The 18,776-nt window shown below is 52.9% G+C and overlaps 1 protein-coding gene across 5 annotated transcripts in view; it reads right to left on the reverse strand.

Moving 5' to 3' along the window:
• Positions 1–18,776, reverse strand: part of LOC116957194 (myelin-associated neurite-outgrowth inhibitor-like) — a 52,811-nt gene that overhangs the window by 24,295 nt on the left and 9,740 nt on the right. For 4 of the 5 annotated variants that reach the window (XM_076055225.1, XM_076055223.1, XM_076055224.1 and 1 more), the window contains exon 2: positions 3,834–3,926. In XM_076055225.1, the coding sequence (XP_075911340.1) occupies positions 3,834–3,903 (70 nt within the window). In that variant the 5' untranslated portion in view covers positions 3,904–3,926. Of the gene's footprint in view, positions 1–3,833; positions 3,927–4,052; positions 4,172–18,776 lie in introns of those variants that run through there. The other variant, XM_076055222.1, reaches the window with a different exon arrangement.

Here is an 18,776-nt window from a genome sequence, read left to right on the forward strand (position 1 = left end):
GTTTCGTGGTAATTAATTGAAGGTGGAGGGGTTACCAGCCCCTCGCACCCGTCCAGAGCCCCCGTTTAGCCCCTGTGGTGGACACATATGCCATGAGGGGAGGAGCCAATCACACACACACCTACACACACACACCACACACACGTACATACATACACACACATACATACACACACATACACACACACACATACACACACACCACACACACGTACATACACACACACACCACACATACAAAATAACCGCCATTCGCCACTAAGTGGCGGTGACGTCACCACGATACTTGTGCCAGGCTATGTGAACCTTGAGGCCACGTGAAGTGTTGAACGCCCGCTGGCAGGTCACGGGGCAGACCCAGGTGCCATGGGTCGACTGACTGAGATGACTGGCTGATGCACCACCTGTGCCCCCTATTGTGCCAACCTGCTGTGCTTTAGCCACCCGGCGCTCTGCTCGTTGTTGTGAGCGTCGCTCCTCCGCCCTCCGTTGTTGTTGGAGGGCGACTGCCTCCAACTGCCCAGTAGCGTCCTTCACGAGCCTCCTCCACAGAGGCCGATCTTGACCCCGCTGGTACCAGTCATCGGCAAGTCCACTCAGCTCCACGTCCTCCTGTACCACATCGCTCCATCTCTTCTCTAGCCCGTGCCGCGCCCGCTTAGCCCCCTCGATCCGGCCGAACAAAAGCTGTTTCGGCATGCGGTGGTTGGGCATGCGAGCTGCATGACCCAGCCATCGCAGCCTTCCCCGCCGGAGGAGCTCACCGATGGGACCTTGCCCAGATCTTTCAAGGATTTTTGAGCTCCTCACACAATCCAGTCTGGTTAAACCCAGGATGGATCGTAGGCAGGCCAGCCTAAATGTTTCTAACCGGCGAAGATGTTCCATTAGGGGGGTCCACGTTTCGCAAGCGTAGAGAAGGGAGGGAATGACCGTGGCCGAGAAGACCTGAAGCTTAGTGCGGAGCGACAGACCAGGTAGCTTCCACACAGCGTTACGCAACCGATGAAAAGATATTGCCGCTCGACTGATTCGGAGTGAGACCTCTGCTGTTAAATTGGAGCCGGTCATAAGCACACTGCCCAGGTATGGGAAACTCTCCACTCTCTCCACAACTGCCCCATCACCGATTTGGGAGTTGTGGGGGTGGAGTGTCCGATGGTACAAAATACCCAGGCAGGTGCTTAGTTTTGGTGGGGTTGATGGTAAGGCCCCACCTCTTACTGGCATGCTCCAGTTTCAGCAGCAGCGTCTCCAACTCCTCCTCTGAGTGAGCGGCAATTACCGGATCATCGGCATACATAACGTGGTTCACCAATAGGAAGCCATCCCTTGACCGCACCCGGGAATCGATCAGCCTCCCATTGTATCTGTACCAGATGGAAATTCCTCTGGTACAGCCATCAAAGGCTTCACAACTACGTGGTCGAAAAAGATGTTTAATAATGTTGGAGCCAGAGGACATCCCTGTCGCACCCCAAGGTGAACAGGGAATGGCTCCGACTCACGGCCACGTAGTTTTACCCGGGCCCGCTCACCATCATGAAGGTCCTTAATGATCGTGAGCAGAGGGTCAGGGACTCCAAAAGCACGAAGAACAACCCAGAGCCCAGGCCTACTGATGGTACAATCATACAGCACACATACACACACACACAGGTACGCATATACAGCACACACACACACACAGGTACGTATATACAGCACACACACACATAGGTACACACACACCACACACCACACACACGTACATACACACCACACATACATACATACAGCACACATACACACACACAGGTACGTATACACACACCACACACACGTACATACATACAGCACACATACACACACACAGGTACGTACATACAGCGCACACACACACACAGGTACGTATATACAGCACACACACACACAGGTACGTATATACAGCACACACACACAGGTACGTATATACAGCACACACACAGGTACACACAGCACACACACACACACAGGTACACACACACAGGTACACACAGCACACACACACGTACACACAGCACACACACAGGTACACACAACACACACACAGGTACACACAGCACACATACACACACAGGTGCGTACATACAGCACACACACACACACAGGTACGTACACACAGCACAGACACACACACAGGTACATACATACAGCACACACGTACATACAGCACACACACACAGGTACGTACACACAGCACACAGGTACATACATACAGCACACACACAGGTACATACATGCAACACACACACACAAAGGTACATACATACAGCACACACACACACAGGTACGTACACACAGCACACACAGGTACATACATACAGCACACACACACACACAGGTGCATACATACAGCACACACACCACACACGTACTCACAGGTACGTATATACAGCACACACACACAGATACATACACACACACCACACACACGTACATACATACATCACACATACACAGACACAGGTACGTATACACACACACACCACACACGTACATACATACAGCACACATACACACACACAGGTACGTATATACAGCACACACACAGGTACATACAGCACACACACACAGGTACTCACAGCACACACACACACACACAGGTACACACAGCACATACACACACAGGTGTGTACGTACAGCACACAAACACACACAGGTACGTACACACAGCACAAAGACACACACACAGGTACATACATACAGCACACACACCACACACGTACATACAGCACACACACACACAGGTACGTACACACAGCACACACAAAGGTACATACATGCAGCACACACACACAGGTACATACATACAGCACACACACATACAGGTACGTACACACACAGGTACGTACACACAGCACAAAGACACACACACAGGTACATACATACAGCACACACACCACACACGTACATACAGCACACACAGGTACGTACACACAGCACACACACAGGTACATACATGCAGCACACCCACAGGTACATAATACAGCACACACACATACAGGTACGTACACACACACAGGTACGTACACACAGCACAAAGACACACACACAGGTACATACATACAGCACACACACCACACACGTACACACAGCACACACACACAGGTACATACATACAGCACACACACAGGTACGTACATACAGCACACACACAGGTACGTACACACACACAGGTACGTACACACACAGGTACGTACACACAGCACACACACACAGGTACGTGCACACAACACACACACACACAGGTACACACACACAGGCAAGTACACACAGCACACACACACACACAGGCACGTACACACAGCACACACACACAGGCACGTACACACAGCAGACACACACACAGGCACGTACACACAGCACACACACGCAGGCACATACACACAGCACACACACACAGGTACGTACACACAGCACACACACACACAGGTACACACAGCACACACACACAGGCACGTACACACAGCACACACACACACAGGCACGTACACACAGCACACACACACACAGGCACGTACACACAGCACACACACACAGGCACGTACACACAGCACACACACACAGGCACGTACACACAGCACACACACACAGGCACGTACACACAGCACACACACACAGGCACGTACACACACACACAGGCACGTACACACAGCACACACACACAGCCACGTACACACAGCACACACACACAGGCACGTACACACAGCACACACACACAGGCACGTACACACAGCACACACACACAGGCACGTACACACACACACACACGTACACACAGCACACACACACACACACAGTGCACCTCTCACCCGCGTATCCCATGCCTTGTGAGTTGCTGTAGACAGCGCCTGGAGCTGTTGGGCTGTAGAGAGGATTCATGGCGAGCGCTTCTGGCGTTGACGCTGCTCAACAATAGGTGGGAAGGAGGGGAGAGTGAGAGAGAGAGAGGAGAGTTACATCCAAGGAGAAAGTCTGACCCGCGTTGCCTGTAGCAGACTGTTGGGGCGAGCGCTGTTCGTAGCGGGCACCTGTGAAGGCCGGCGCTGTGGCACACGAGGGGGTGGGGGTGGCTGGCGCCACGCCCGGCAGCCTTTGTCTCTCCCCCAGCGCTAACCGCTGCACCGCCGCTCCCCACTAAAACCAAGGACACACACACTCACTCACCACTCACCCACACACACACACCACTCACCCACACACCCACACACCACTCACCCACACACCACTCACCCACACACCACTCACCCACACACCACTCACCCACACACCACTCACCCACACACACACACCACGCACACCACTCACCCACACACACACACCACGCACACACACCACTCAGCCACACACACCACTCAGCCACACACACCACTCACCCACACACACCACTCACCCACACACACCACTCACCCACACACACCACTCACCCACACACCCACACCACTCACCCACACACACACAACACTCACCACTCACCCACACACACCACTCACCCACACACACAACCCACACCACACACAACCCACACACCATTTATTTTACTATAAAAAAATTTACCGTGGTTTTTGCTTTAATTATTTTCAACTTACTAATATTATATTTTTTTTTACCTACGTGACTTTACCGAAAGAACCAAGAATATAACCACACCAAACTATTAACTATTTTTTTTTATTTTTTTTGCCAAGTGTAAGAGGCCCCCACTGAGCTGCTGACGCAGCTCTTTCTCAGCAGCAACTTAGCGGTCGCAAATCATCGCTCAACGCCGCCGTCACATAGCAACAGGCAACAACCCCTGTCACCGTGCGTCACGTAGCAACAGGCAACAGCCCACCGTGCGTCACGTAGCAACAGGCAACAGCCCCTGTCACCGTGCGTCACGTAGCAACAGGCAACAGCCCCTGTCACCGTGCGTCACGTAGCAACAGGCAACAGCCCCTGTCACCGTGCGTCACGTAGCAACAGGCAACAACCATTGTCACCGTGCGTCACGTAGCAACAGGCAACAGCCCCTGTCACCGTGCGTCACGTAGCAACAGGCAACAACCCCTGTCGCCGTGCGTCACGTAGCAACAGGCAACAGCCCTTGTCGCCGTGCGTCACGTAGCAACAGGCAACAGCCCTTGTCACCGTGGGGTCACGTAGCAACAGGCAAGAACCCTTGTCACCGTGCGTCACGTAGCAACGGGCAACAGCCCTTGTCGCCGTGCGTCACGTAGCAACAGGCAACAGCCCCTGTCACCGTGCGTCACGTAGCAACGGGCAACAGCCCCTGTCACCGTGCGTCACGTAGCAACAGGCAACAGCCCCTGTCACCGTGCGTCACGTAGCAACAGGCAACAGCCCCTGTCACCGTGCGTCACGTAGCAACAGGCAACAGCCCTTGTCACCGTGGGGTCACGTAGCAACAGGCAACAACCCTTGTCACCGTGCGTCACGTAGCAACAGGCAACAGCCCTTGTCACCGTGCGTCACGTAGCAACAGGCAACAGCCCTTGTCACCGTGGGGTCACGTAGCAACAGGCAACAACCCTTGTCACCGTGCGTCACGTAGCAACGGGCAACAGCCCTCGTCACCGTGCGTCACGTAGCAACGGGCAACAACCCTTGTCACCGTGGGGTCACGTAGCAACAGGCAACAACCCTTGTCACCGTGCGTCACGTAGCAACAGGCAACAGCCCCTGTCACCGTGCGTCACGTAGCAACAGGCAACAACCCCTGTCACCGTGCGTCACGTAGCAACAGGCAACAGCCCCTGTCGCCGTGCGTCACGTAGCAACAGGCAACAACCCCTGTCACCGTGCGTCACGTAGCAACAGGCAACAGCCCCTAGCACCGTGATCACCGTGCGTCACGTAGCAACAGGCAACAGCCCTTGTCGCCGTGCGTCACGTAGCAACAGGCAACAGCCCTTGTCGCCGTGCGTCACGTAGCAACAGGCAACAACACCTGTCACCGTGCGTCACGTAGCAACAGGCAACAGCCCTTGTCGCCGTGCGTCACGTAGCAACAGGCAACAGCCCCTGTCACCGTGCGTCACGTAGCAACAGGCAACAGCCCTTGTCGCCGTGGGGTCACGTAGCAACAGGCAACAGCCCCTGTCACCGTGCGTCACGTAGCAACAGGCAACAGCCCTTGTCACCGTGCGTCACGTAGCAACAGGCAACAGCCCCTAGCACCGTGATCACCGTGCGTCACGTAGCAACAGGCAACAACCCTTGTCGCCGTGCGTCACGTAGCAACAGGCAACAGCCCTTGTCGCCGTGCGTCACGTAGCAACAGGCAACAGCCCTTGTCACCGTGCGTCACGTAGCAACAGGCAACAGCCCTTGTCGCCGTGCGTCACGTAGCAACAGGCAACAGCCCCTGTCACCGTGCGTCACGTAGCAACGGGCAACAGCCCTTGTCGCCGTGCGTCACGTAGCAACGGGCAACAGCCCTTGTCACCGTGCGTCACGTAGCAACAGGCAACAGCCCTTGTCGCCGTGCGTCACGTAGCAACAGGCAACAGCCCTTGTCACCGTGCGTCACGTAGCAACAGGCAACAGCCCCTAGCACCGTGATCACCGTGCATCACGTAGCAACAGGCAACAGCCCTTGTCGCCGTGCGTCACGTAGCAACAGGCAACAGCCCTTGTCGCCGTGCGTCACGTAGCAACAGCCAACAACCCTTGTCGCCGTGCGTCACGTAGCAACAGGCAACAACCCTTGTCGCCATGGTCACCATGCATCACGTAGCAACAGGCAACCGCCCTTAGCGCCGTGGGGTAGCGGCGGCGGTGGTGGCAGTGTGTTGGAAACGATGGTTGGGGTGGCAGTGGTGGCAGTGGTGGCGGCGATGGTGGTGGTGGCGGTGATGATGGTGGTAGTGATGGCGGTGATGATGGTGGTGGGTGGCGGCGATGGTGGCGATGGTGGTGGCAGTGATGGTGACAGTGGTGGCGGTGATGATGGTGGTAGTGATGGCGGTGATGATGGTGGTAGTGGTGGCGGTGATGACGGTGGTGGGTGGCAGTGGTGGTGGCGGCGATGGTGGTGGTGGTGGCGGCAGCAGTGGTGGCAGTGGCGGCGGTGGTGGAGATGGTGGTGGCGATGATGGATGTGGTGGCGGCGGAGACGATGGTGGTGGTGACAGTGGCGATGGTGGCGGCTATGATGGTGGTGGCGGTGGTGGCGGCGATGATGATGGCGGTGATAATAACAGTGGCAGCGGCGGTGGTGGCAATGGTGGTGGTGGCGGCAGTGGTGGTGATGGTGGCAGTGATGGTGGCGGTGGTGGTGGTGGCGGTGCTGGTGGTGGCGACGGTGGCCGTCGGTCGCCTCTCAGACGAACGAGCACGGAGGCGGCCCGGGTGTACGGGGGCACATGGCCGGCCGGCCGACCGACCGACTTCGCTCAGCTGCACGTCATTTAGCGGCGGCGGCGGTGGGTTATATATATATTTTTTTCTTCGCTTCGCCCGCTAATTTCACTAAAAATTAACACGCAACAATCGTGTCGCGGGGGCGGGGGAGCTACTGCTCAGGACGACAGGCGGGCCCCCCCCGCAGGACGGAGACGCGTGACCGAGACGCACGCGCAGAGGGAGACAGAGACAGAGAGTGAGACGGAGAGCGCGAGACAGAGAGAGAGATGGAGAGAGCGAGACAGAGAGAGATGGAGAGAGCGAGAGAGATAGTGAGAGAGAGAGATAGAGAGCGAGTGAGAGACAGAGAGAGAGAGTGAGAGAGTGAGAGAGAGTGAGAGAGAGAGAGAGAGACAGAGAGTGAGACGGAGATGGAGAGAGCGAGACGGAGATGGAGAGAGCGAGACAGAGAGAGAGAGATGGAGAGAGCGAGACAGAGAGAGAGCGAGAGAGTGAGATAGAGAGATAGTGAGAGAGCGAGAGAGAGTGAGAGACAGAGAGAGAGACAGAGATGGAGAGAGCGAGAGAGAGATGGAGAGAGCGAGAGAGAGATGGAGAGAGCGAGAGAGAGATGGAGAGAGTGAGACAGAGATGGAGAGAGCAAGACAGAGAGACTGAGAGAGATGGAGAGAGCGAGAGAGAGCGAGAGAGTGAGATGGAGAGAGCGAGAGAGAGGCACGGCGATCACGCGAGAGAAATAGTGAGAGAGTGAGAGAGAGTGAGAGAGAGAGTGAGTGAGAGAGAGAGTGAGAGAGAGTGAGAGAGTGAGAGAGTGAGAGAGAGTGAGAGAGATAGTGAGAGAGCGAGAGATAGTGAGAGAGTGAGAGAGATAGTGAGAGAGATAGTGAGAGAGTGAGAGAGAGCATGAGAGAGTGAGAGAGATAGTGAGAGAGATAGTGAGAGAGTGAGAGAGAGCAAGAGAGAGTGAGAGAGATAGTGAGGGAGAGAGAGATAGTGAGAGAGCGAGAGAGAGTGAGAGTGTGAGAGTGTGAGAGAGCGTGAGAGAAAGCGTGAGAGAGAGAGAGCATGAGAGAGCGTGAGAGAGATTGAGAGAGAGAACGAGCGGGAGAGAGCATGAGAGAGAGCGGCGCGCTTCACCGACACGTCCCCGGAGTGCCGGTTCTGCGGTAAAGCGGAGACGGTGGCGCGCCGATACGTGGCGTGCAAGAGCCTGGACTCGCTGTGTTCAAGGTCCTGAGAAACATCCTCCTAAGGTTCAGCCTCCGCTTCTCCCCCCGACGCTCCTCATCTTTGGATACCCGAAGGGCGACGGACCCCAACATCTTCAGGGGGCAGGTCAACGTTGCTCTTCGGCTAAGCCGAGCTCGCCGTGCACACAGGGCGAGGAAGGTGGCCCTGGAGGGGCGACGTCCGGCCGGCAGCCCTGGGCCATCTTCCACGCTCTGGTCGGAGCCAGGGTGTGGCTGGAGTTCCGCCGTGAGCGGCTGACCCACGCCGTGCCGGCCTTCGAGGAGCAGTGGGCGCTGGAGGAGGCCGTGTGCTCGGTGGCAGATGATGGTAGAGAGCTCTGCATGCAGATCTGAGCTACCCGTCGGAGGCCGTTTGACTGTGGGAAGGGCTGCGTGCAGATGCAGCACTTGTCGTAGTTAAAAAAATATATATTTTGTTGGGTCTTTCATTTAAAAGGGGGGGGGGGGGTTACATAAAGCAAAGGCATAAAAAAAACGAAATGATGAACGAAGCAAAGTGCCGACTACACCGAGCATCTTCTTGTTTCCTCTGATCGTAAAAAAAGAGAGCGGGTGACAGAGTGAGAGAAAGAGCGAGGGAGAGAGTGAGAGAGTAGAGCGAGTGAGAGAGTGAGTGAGCGAGTGAAAGAGCGAGTGAGAGAGTAAGTGAGTGAGTGAAACAGAGAGAGTGAGAGTGAGTGAGAGATAGAGTGAGTGAGAGAGACAGAGAGAGTGAGAGAGAGAGCGAGCGAGTGAGACTCAGTGAGAGAGCGAGTGAGAGAGAGAGAGTGAGTGAGTGAAACAGAGAGAGTGAGTGAGAGTGAGTGAGAGATAGAGTGAGTGAGAGAGACAGAGAGAGTGAGAGAGAGTGAGAGAGCGAGTGAGTTGGCGAGAGAGAGAGAGCGAGCGAGTGAGACTCAGTGAGAGAGCGAGTGAGAGAGTGAGTGAAACAGAGAGAGTGAGAGAGAGAGTGAGTGAGTGAAACAGAGAGAGTGAGAGAGAGAGTGAGTGAGAGAGACAGAGAGTGAGAGAGAGAGTGAGTGAAACAGAGAGAGTGAGAGAGTGAGAGTGAGTGAGAGTGAGTGAGAGAGTGAGTGAGAGTGAGTGAGAGAGACAGAGAGAGTGAGTGAGAGATAGAGTGAGAGTGAGTGAGAGAGACAGAGAGAGTGAGAAAGAGAGAGTGAGAGAATGAGTGAGTGAGAGAGCGAGAGAGAGAACGAGCGAGACTGAGTGAGAGAGAGAGAGACAGCGAGCCAAGCGGAAAAGGGGGATATATTTTGCAGGCGACTCACGTCCCCTCACGCTCTCCCCTCGATTTCTCTCGCTCCCCGCGCGACACACACACACGCTCCCCAAAGCCACCTTTATACAGACTCGTAGAGACCCACAGATACCCACACTCATAGAGAGACCTACTGAGATCCACACACACACACGCTCCCCAAAGCCACCTTTATACAGACTCGTAGAGACCCACAGATACCCACACTCATAGAGAGACCTACTGAGATCCACACACACACACACACACGCTCCCCAAAGCCACCTTTATACAGACTCGTAGAGACCCACAGATACCCACACTCATAGAGAGACCTACTGAGATCCACACACACACACACACGCGCTCCCCAAAGCCACCTTTATACAGACTCGTAGAGACCCACAGATACCCACACTCATAGAGAGACCTACTGAGATCCACACGCACACACACGCGCTCCCCAAAGCCACCTTTATACAGACTCGTAGAGACCCACAGATACCCACACTCATAGAGAGACCTACTGAGATCCACACACACACACACGCTCCCCAAAGCCACCTTTATACAGACTCGTAGAGACCCACAGATACCCACACTCATAGAGAGACCTACTGAGATCCACACACACACACACACACGCTCCCCAAAGCCACCTTTATACAGACTCGTAGAGACCCACAGATACCCACACTCATAGAGAGACCTACTGAGATCCACACACACACACACACACGCTCCCCAAAGCCACCTTTATACAGACTCGTAGAGACCCACAGATACCCACACTCATAGAGAGACCTACTGAGATCCACACACACACACACACGCTCCCCAAAGCCACCTTTATACAGACTCGTAGAGACCCACAGATACCCACACTCATAGAGAGACCTACTGAGATCCACACACACACACACGCTCCCCAAAGCCACCTTTATACAGACTCGTAGAGACCCACAGATACCCACACTCATAGAGAGACCTACTGAGATCCACACACACACACACACGCGCTCCCCAAAGCCACCTTTATACAGACTCGTAGAGACCCACAGATACCCACACTCATAGAGAGACCTACTGAGATCCACACACACACACACACGCTCCCCAAAGCCACCTTTATACAGACTCGTAGAGACCCACAGATACCCACACTCATAGAGAGACCTACTGAGATCCACACACACACACACGCGCTCCCCAAAGCCACCTTTATACAGACTCGTAGAGACCCACAGATACCCACACTCATAGAGAGACCTACTGAGATCCACACACACACACACACGCGCTCCCCAAAGCCACCTTTATACAGACTCGTAGAGACCCACAGATACCCACACTCATAGAGAGACCTACTGAGATCCACACACACACACACACGCGCTCCCCAAAGCCACCTTTATACAGACTCGTAGAGACCCACAGATACCCACACTCATAGAGAGACCTACTGAGATCCACACACACACACGCTCCCCAAAGCCACCTTTATACAGACTCGTAGAGACCCACAGATACCCACACTCATAGAGAGACCTACTGAGATCCACACACACACACACACGCGCTCCCCAAAGCCACCTTTATACAGACTCGTAGAGACCCACACTCATAGAGAGACCTACTGAGATCCACACACACACACACACGCGCTCCCCAAAGCCACCTTTATACAGACTCGTAGAGACCCACAGATACCCACACTCATAGAGAGACCTACTGAGATCCACACACACACACACGCGATCCCCAAAGCCACCTTTATACAGACTCGTAGAGACCCACAGATACCCACACTCATAGAGAGACCTACTGAGATCCACACACACACACACGCTCCCCAAAGCCACCTTTATACAGACTCGTAGAGACCCACAGATACCCACACTCATAGAGAGACCTACTGAGATCCACACACACACGCGCTCCCCAAAGCCACCTTTATACAGACTCGTAGAGACCCACACTCATAGAGAGACCTACTGAGATCCACACACACACACACACGCGCTCCCCAAAGCCACCTTTATACAGACTCGTAGAGACCCACAGATACCCACACTCATAGAGAGACCTACTGAGATCCACACACACACACACACGCTCCCCAAAGCCACCTTTATACAGACTCGTAGAGACCCACAGATACCCACACTCATAGAGAGACCTACTGAGATCCACACACACACACACACGCTCCCCAAAGCCACCTTTATACAGACTCGTAGAGACCCACAGATACCCACACTCATAGAGAGACCTACTGAGATCCACACACACACACACGCGCTCCCCAAAGCCACCTTTATACAGACTCGTAGAGACCCACAGATACCCACACTCATAGAGAGACCTACTGAGATCCACACACACACACACACGCGCTCCCCAAAGCCACCTTTATACAGACTCGTAGAGACCCACACTCATAGAGAGACCTACTGAGATCCACACACACACACACACACGCTCCCCAAAGCCACCTTTATACAGACTCGTAGAGACCCACAGATACCCACACTCATAGAGAGACCTACTGAGATCCACACACACACACACGCTCCCCAAAGCCACCTTTATACAGACTCGTAGAGACCCACAGATACCCACACTCATAGAGAGACCTACTGAGATCCACACACACACACACACGCTCCCCAAAGCCACCTTTATACAGACTCGTAGAGACCCACAGATACCCACACTCATAGAGAGACCTACTGAGATCCACACACACACACACACGCGCTCCCCAAAGCCACCTTTATACAGACTCGTAGAGACCCACAGATACCCACACTCATAGAGAGACCTACTGAGATCCACACACACACACGCGCTCCCCAAAGCCACCTTTATACAGACTCGTAGAGACCCACAGATACCCACACTCATAGAGAGACCTACTGAGATCCACACACACACACACGCGCTCCCCAAAGCCACCTTTATACAGACTCGTAGAGACCCACAGATACCCACACTCATAGAGAGACCTACTGAGATCCACACACACACACGCTCCCCAAAGCCACCTTTATACAGACTCGTAGAGACCCACAGATACCCACACTCATAGAGAGACCTACTGAGATCCACACACACACACACGCGCTCCCCAAAGCCACCTTTATACAGACTCGTAGAGACCCACACTCATAGAGAGACCTACTGAGATCCACACACACACACACACGCGCTCCCCAAAGCCACCTTTATACAGACTCGTAGAGACCCACAGATACCCACACTCATAGAGAGACCTACTGAGATCCACACACACACACGCGCTCCCCAAAGCCACCTTTATACAGACTCGTAGAGACCCACAGATACCCACACTCATAGAGAGACCTACTGAGATCCACACACACACACACACGCGCTCCCCAAAGCCACCTTTATACAGACTCGTAGAGACCCACAGATACCCACACTCATAGAGAGACCTACTGAGATCCACACACACACACGCGCTCCCCAAAGCCACCTTTATACAGACTCGTAGAGACCCACAGATACCCACACTCATAGAGAGACCTACTGAGATCCACACACACACACACACACGCGCTCCCCAAAGCCACCTTTATACAGACTCGTAGAGACCCACAGATACCCACACTCATAGAGAGACCTACTGAGATCCACACACACACACACACACGCGCTCCCCAAAGCCACCTTTATACAGACTCGTAGAGACCCACAGATACCCACACTCATAGAGAGACGCACTGAGATCCAGAGACTCGTATAAAAGCGTACAGACCCACAGAGGGAGACCCACACTCATCCGAGACCCCCACACCGCAACTAAACGATGTTCGTTTGACCAGGTGTAAAGGCAAGAGACCACACAAGCCTTACTCTCCACCACCCCCCTCTCTATCTCTCCTCCCTGGCTCCTCCCCCTCTCTTACCTGTACCTGACTTTACCGAAAGAACCAAGAATCTTGATTTAAAGCTTTCGTGACTGCAGTAATTCATATTCTTAGGTGATGATGACCGTTTGAGTTATGGTCGAAACGTCGTGAGAATTTTTATTGTTTTATATATATTTTGTTATTTTGTTGTTTCTCTTCAACGTGACTTTACCGAAAAAACTAAGAATATATAACCAAGAATCTTCTTTGGTTCTTTCGGTAAAGTCACGTAGAATGAGAATAAAATAATAAATTGATAAAGTAAAATAATAATACTCTTTGGTTCTATTGGGTAAAGTCACGTAGTGGGTAAAAAATAAAATAACAAAAATCACGACGTTTCGGCCACAACACAAGCGGCCTTCATCAGGTGAAGGGACCAGGCTGTCTCGAGGACAGCGCTGGAGTGAAAAAAGCCACGCTCAGATCACGACCTTTAAGCTGTGTGAGAAGAAACAAAGCCCCTTGACAAATGAATTAGCATATAATTTAGCATTGCAATGGCTCATTGAAATAGCTAAGTTAAAGTATACACATCCGCAGAGGCACCCCTTGACAAAGGAATTAGCATAGAATTTAGCATTGAAATCGCTGAGTGATTAGCTTGTAACTGGTCACAGAAATAGCTATGTTAAAGTCAGAGCATATACATTCACCGAGGCATCTAGTACTAATCAAACAGGAGAATTTAGCGAAGCACAACCACGCTCAGACCGCGGACCTTTAAGCTGTGTGCGAGCAAACAAGGTGTCCTGACAAAGAAATTAGCATAAAGATTAGCATTTGATTGGCCGATTTTAGAAAAGAGGTGGTGTACGTGCCGGTGGACTTGCCGTTTGGCGCGGGGGCGGAAGGGTGAAGTTTACCTATTGATGGTGTGAAAAGGGAATTTATAAGAGCTGCGAAAGCTTGGGGTACCACTACTTGAAAAATATACTGTACCATTGAAAATTAGTCTAATGTTTGGTTCGATTTAGAACGTCTTTCCAATGGTTGCTTAATTTGAAACCATCTTCTCGGTTGAAAGTAAAATAACACAATAAAATTCTCACGAACCAAAAATGTGAATCCCTGCAGTCACGAAAGCTTTAAATCAAAACTTAAATATTCCCCGTTGATCATCATGGTTCTTTCGGTCAAGTCACGTAGACAGAAAATAAAAATAAAATAAAAAAATATTTCAAGTACAGTGAAACCTTTTGGATTGCGAATAGCTTGGCCTGCGAGTGTTTTTTTGCAAGACGAGCAGAAATTTTTCAATGAATATTAATTTGATAAACGAGCGAGGGTCTTGCAGTTACGAGCGGCGTAACGTGTAAGTACGCTTGGTCTCGCCGAGCGTCACCGTGATCACAACCGGTACACTACGGGAGCGCTCTGACGTACGGGCGCTTTGGATTACAAAACACGTTTCCGGAAACGAATCACGCTCGCAACCCAAAGGTTTTACTGTGTTATGGAACGCATTTCACTGCATAGCCTCTTGTCACGGGGCAGCCCTTTAGCCCAGCAACTTTAGCCCAGCATCAGGTGGGTTGTCCCCCCACCTGATGATGGTGGACGCTTGTGTCTGCGCCCGAAACGTCGTTGATTTCATTCCATTTATTCTGCCCCACCTACCTCCGCTACGACTCCACCGAACGAGCCCGAGGGCACTGGTCCCTGCAGCCACAGAAAGCTTCAAATCAAGACAGCAGAGAACATCGCCGCAAGCGTGACACCGCCACAAAGACAACGCAGGCATCGGAAAACACTGACAGCTCCGATCCGAACAGATGTATCTATGGGGGTTGGGAGGTGACCTTTTTGCCGGTATCCCAAAATTATGAAACGCTAGCTTTACTACCCGGCTTCGCCCGGGACTTGGATTGACCACGGCCGGCCGCCTTTGTCTCCCCGGTGGCGATGTTTACTACACACCGCACCAGTTGCTCGTCTGAGGCTGAGTCGACCTAGGGGGAGGCCCAGGACCGGTTCAAATGATCGTCACCGGCGGCGGCCGTGAGCGGGAAAAGAAACTCGGGTCGCCGGATTCGTAGCGCGGCGCTAACCGCTACACCACAATGCGTTACGCTTCCACACAAAGATCCCCCGTATAGCCTTAACAGACTGTAGGGGCAAGTGCTGTTAGCGAGCAGCACCTATGAAGGCCGGAACGGTACACGAGGGGGTGGGTGGCCAGCACCACGCCCGACCGCCTTTGTCTCCCTAGTGGCAATGTTTACACACCGCACCAGGTACTCATTTGAGGCCGAGTCGACCTAGGGGAGGCCCGGGACCGGTTCAGATAATCGTCACCGGTGTTGGCCGTGAGCGGGACTCGAACCCGGGTCGCCAGGTTCATAGCGCAGCGCGCTAACCGCTACACTATCGCTCCCCACAACACTTCCACACACACACACAGACACACAGACAGCGCGCTAAGCACTACGCCACAATGCGTTACGCTTCCACGTGCGCGGGTCACGTGACAGATTTGACGTCACAGCTCACTTGCCGTGCAAAAAATAAATGCATTATTGAGCTCCCCACCTACCCCCCTCCCCCCCAAAAAAAAAACCCACAAAAGTGTATTTTTTTTTATAATTTTTGCATGGTGTACAGTCTGGAAGCTACCCACATGGCTAATTTCAAGTCTGTTGCATGCCGGGAAGTACGCTGAACATTTCCAACACGACAAGGTCCATGAGGCGAGCGAGGAAGATTTGTGGCCGATTTCTCCCACCCTGGACACTCTCTGTTTCAGCTACTCCCCTCCGGCAGAAGGCTTAGGGGTCCATCAGGACCAAAACCTCACGCCATAAAAAACAGTTTCTTCCCATCTGCTGCTGGCCTGTTAAACAAGGCCAAGGGCTAACACTGTTTTTAACATTTGATCTACATAACGACACCTTGCCGATATTAACTATGTTACCCTATTTGTATTTTTTTTATTTTTAAATTATATCTTAAAGCTATTTTATATTCGATATTTATTTAATTGTATATACTTCAGCCCCTTGGTGTTAGACTTTTAACCCTTATTATAGTAAGACTTGTTTAAAACTTATTTAAGATTTTAGATTCCTATATGTTGAATGTATGCACCATCCTGCCAAAGTACATTCCGTGTCGGTGTGAACTTACATGGCGAATAAAATAAAACCCTTTCTGATATATAATCACAACTTTCCCTTTTTTTTATACAAACGTGGAGATTTGCCCTGTGAGCCATGCGGCCGTTGACTCGCGTGCAACCGCAGCAAAAACAAAACAAAAACATGAACGAGGAAACGTCTTAACGTGGCTACGACGCGCAAACAGAAAACATCCGGGGGAAAAAAATACACGGCGAAGTCTTCCGGGGGAAAAAAAATTCACCGCGTTTCGACGCTGTGTGCAAAAATCCAATAACTAACCATGAGGCAATTGGGATTCAAGTGATCAGGCAAACTCTGCGCTACAACAAACAGGCGTGGCTCAACCGAAACGTTTTCAAAATCGCCAAAAATAAAAGCCGTAAAATTCTCACGACGTTTCGGGCCACGACACAAGCGGCCCTCCCTTCAGGTGAAAGGAACAGACCCGTGGGGACGACAGAGCTCCATTGACAGAGCTTCGTCGAAGCTCTGTCGTCCCCACAGATGGACTAGTCCTAAATAAACTGCCAAATCGTTGCGCGTGGCGCTAATGTTTTTTATTAATAAATAAATGCGCCGTTTAAAAATAAATTTATGCAAACCAACACACCTGAAGACGACCGTTTGAGTTATGGTCGAAACGTCGTGAGAATTTTTTTTATTGTTTTATATATATTTTATTATTTTGTTGTTTCCCTTCAACGTGACTTTACCGAAAAAACTAAGAATATTAATTACTGCAGTCACGAAAGCTTTAAATCAAAAGATGAATCCTGTTTAACACGTAGGCTTTCGCGACCAATATCATTCATAATAAAATGTTTTTTGGGTTAGATCGCGTTATTTATAAATGTGTCGTAACCCTCTCCACCACCCGACACGGCCAATCAGCAAAAAAAAAAGTGTCACGTTGACAAAATCCTTGCAGTCACGAAAGCTTCAAATCGAAATTTAAAGCTATAAAAACAACGTAGGAACTGCGATTCAAGTTGAACAATAAACAATGTCCGTAGCGCGGCGGTGTGGGGCTACGCCGCCACACTGCCGCGCATCCACGCACACCCCGCACGCTCGCAACGCCCCACGGAACAGGGAGGGGCGGGCGGGGAGCTTGTTTGTCAAGAGACCAACTCCACAGAGGGAGGGCGCCCAAGTCATGGAGTCGAACCGAGGCCCTTCCTTGATGCGAGGCGTGGGCGTCACACCACGACCACCGCCACCACCGCCACCACCGCAGGTGTCACCCCACAACCACCACCGCCACCACCACCGCCGCCACCACCGCCACCGCCGCCGCCACCACCGCCACCACCGCCACCACCGCCACCACCGTCACCACCGTCACCACCGTCACCACCGTCACCCCACAACCACCGCCACCACCACCGCCACCACCACCGCCACCACCACCGTCACCACCGCCACCACCGCCGCAGGCGTCACCCCACAACCACCGCCACCACCACCGCCACCACCGCCGCCACCACCGCCGCCACCACCGCCGCCACCACCGCCGCCACCACCACCACCGCCACCACCGCCACCACCGCCACCACCACCACCACCGCCACCACCGCCGCAGGCGTCACCCCACAACCACCGCCACCCCCACCCCCACCACCACCGCCACCACCGCCACCACCGCAGCGTCACCCTGCCGCACACGGACTCCCGTTGTTACGGTCCACCGGTAAGTTTCGAGGCGGTGTTTTCTGCTTGCGAGTTTGGGTTCCATCGCCGCCGTCGGCGATTCGTTGCGTGTGGGAGGGGGGCAGGGGGGGGGCAGGGGGGGGCGGGCAGAGCCACGTCGCCCGAGTGGACGCGTTACGTGAACCGTTCA

The sequence above is a fragment of the Petromyzon marinus genome, chromosome 70 (genome assembly GCF_048934315.1).
Source record: "Petromyzon marinus isolate PM22_M1 ecotype Great Lakes invasive population chromosome 70, UKy_Petmar_22M1.pri1.0, whole genome shotgun sequence".
In the NCBI taxonomy this organism is placed as follows: Eukaryota; Metazoa; Chordata; class Hyperoartia; order Petromyzontiformes; family Petromyzontidae; genus Petromyzon; species Petromyzon marinus.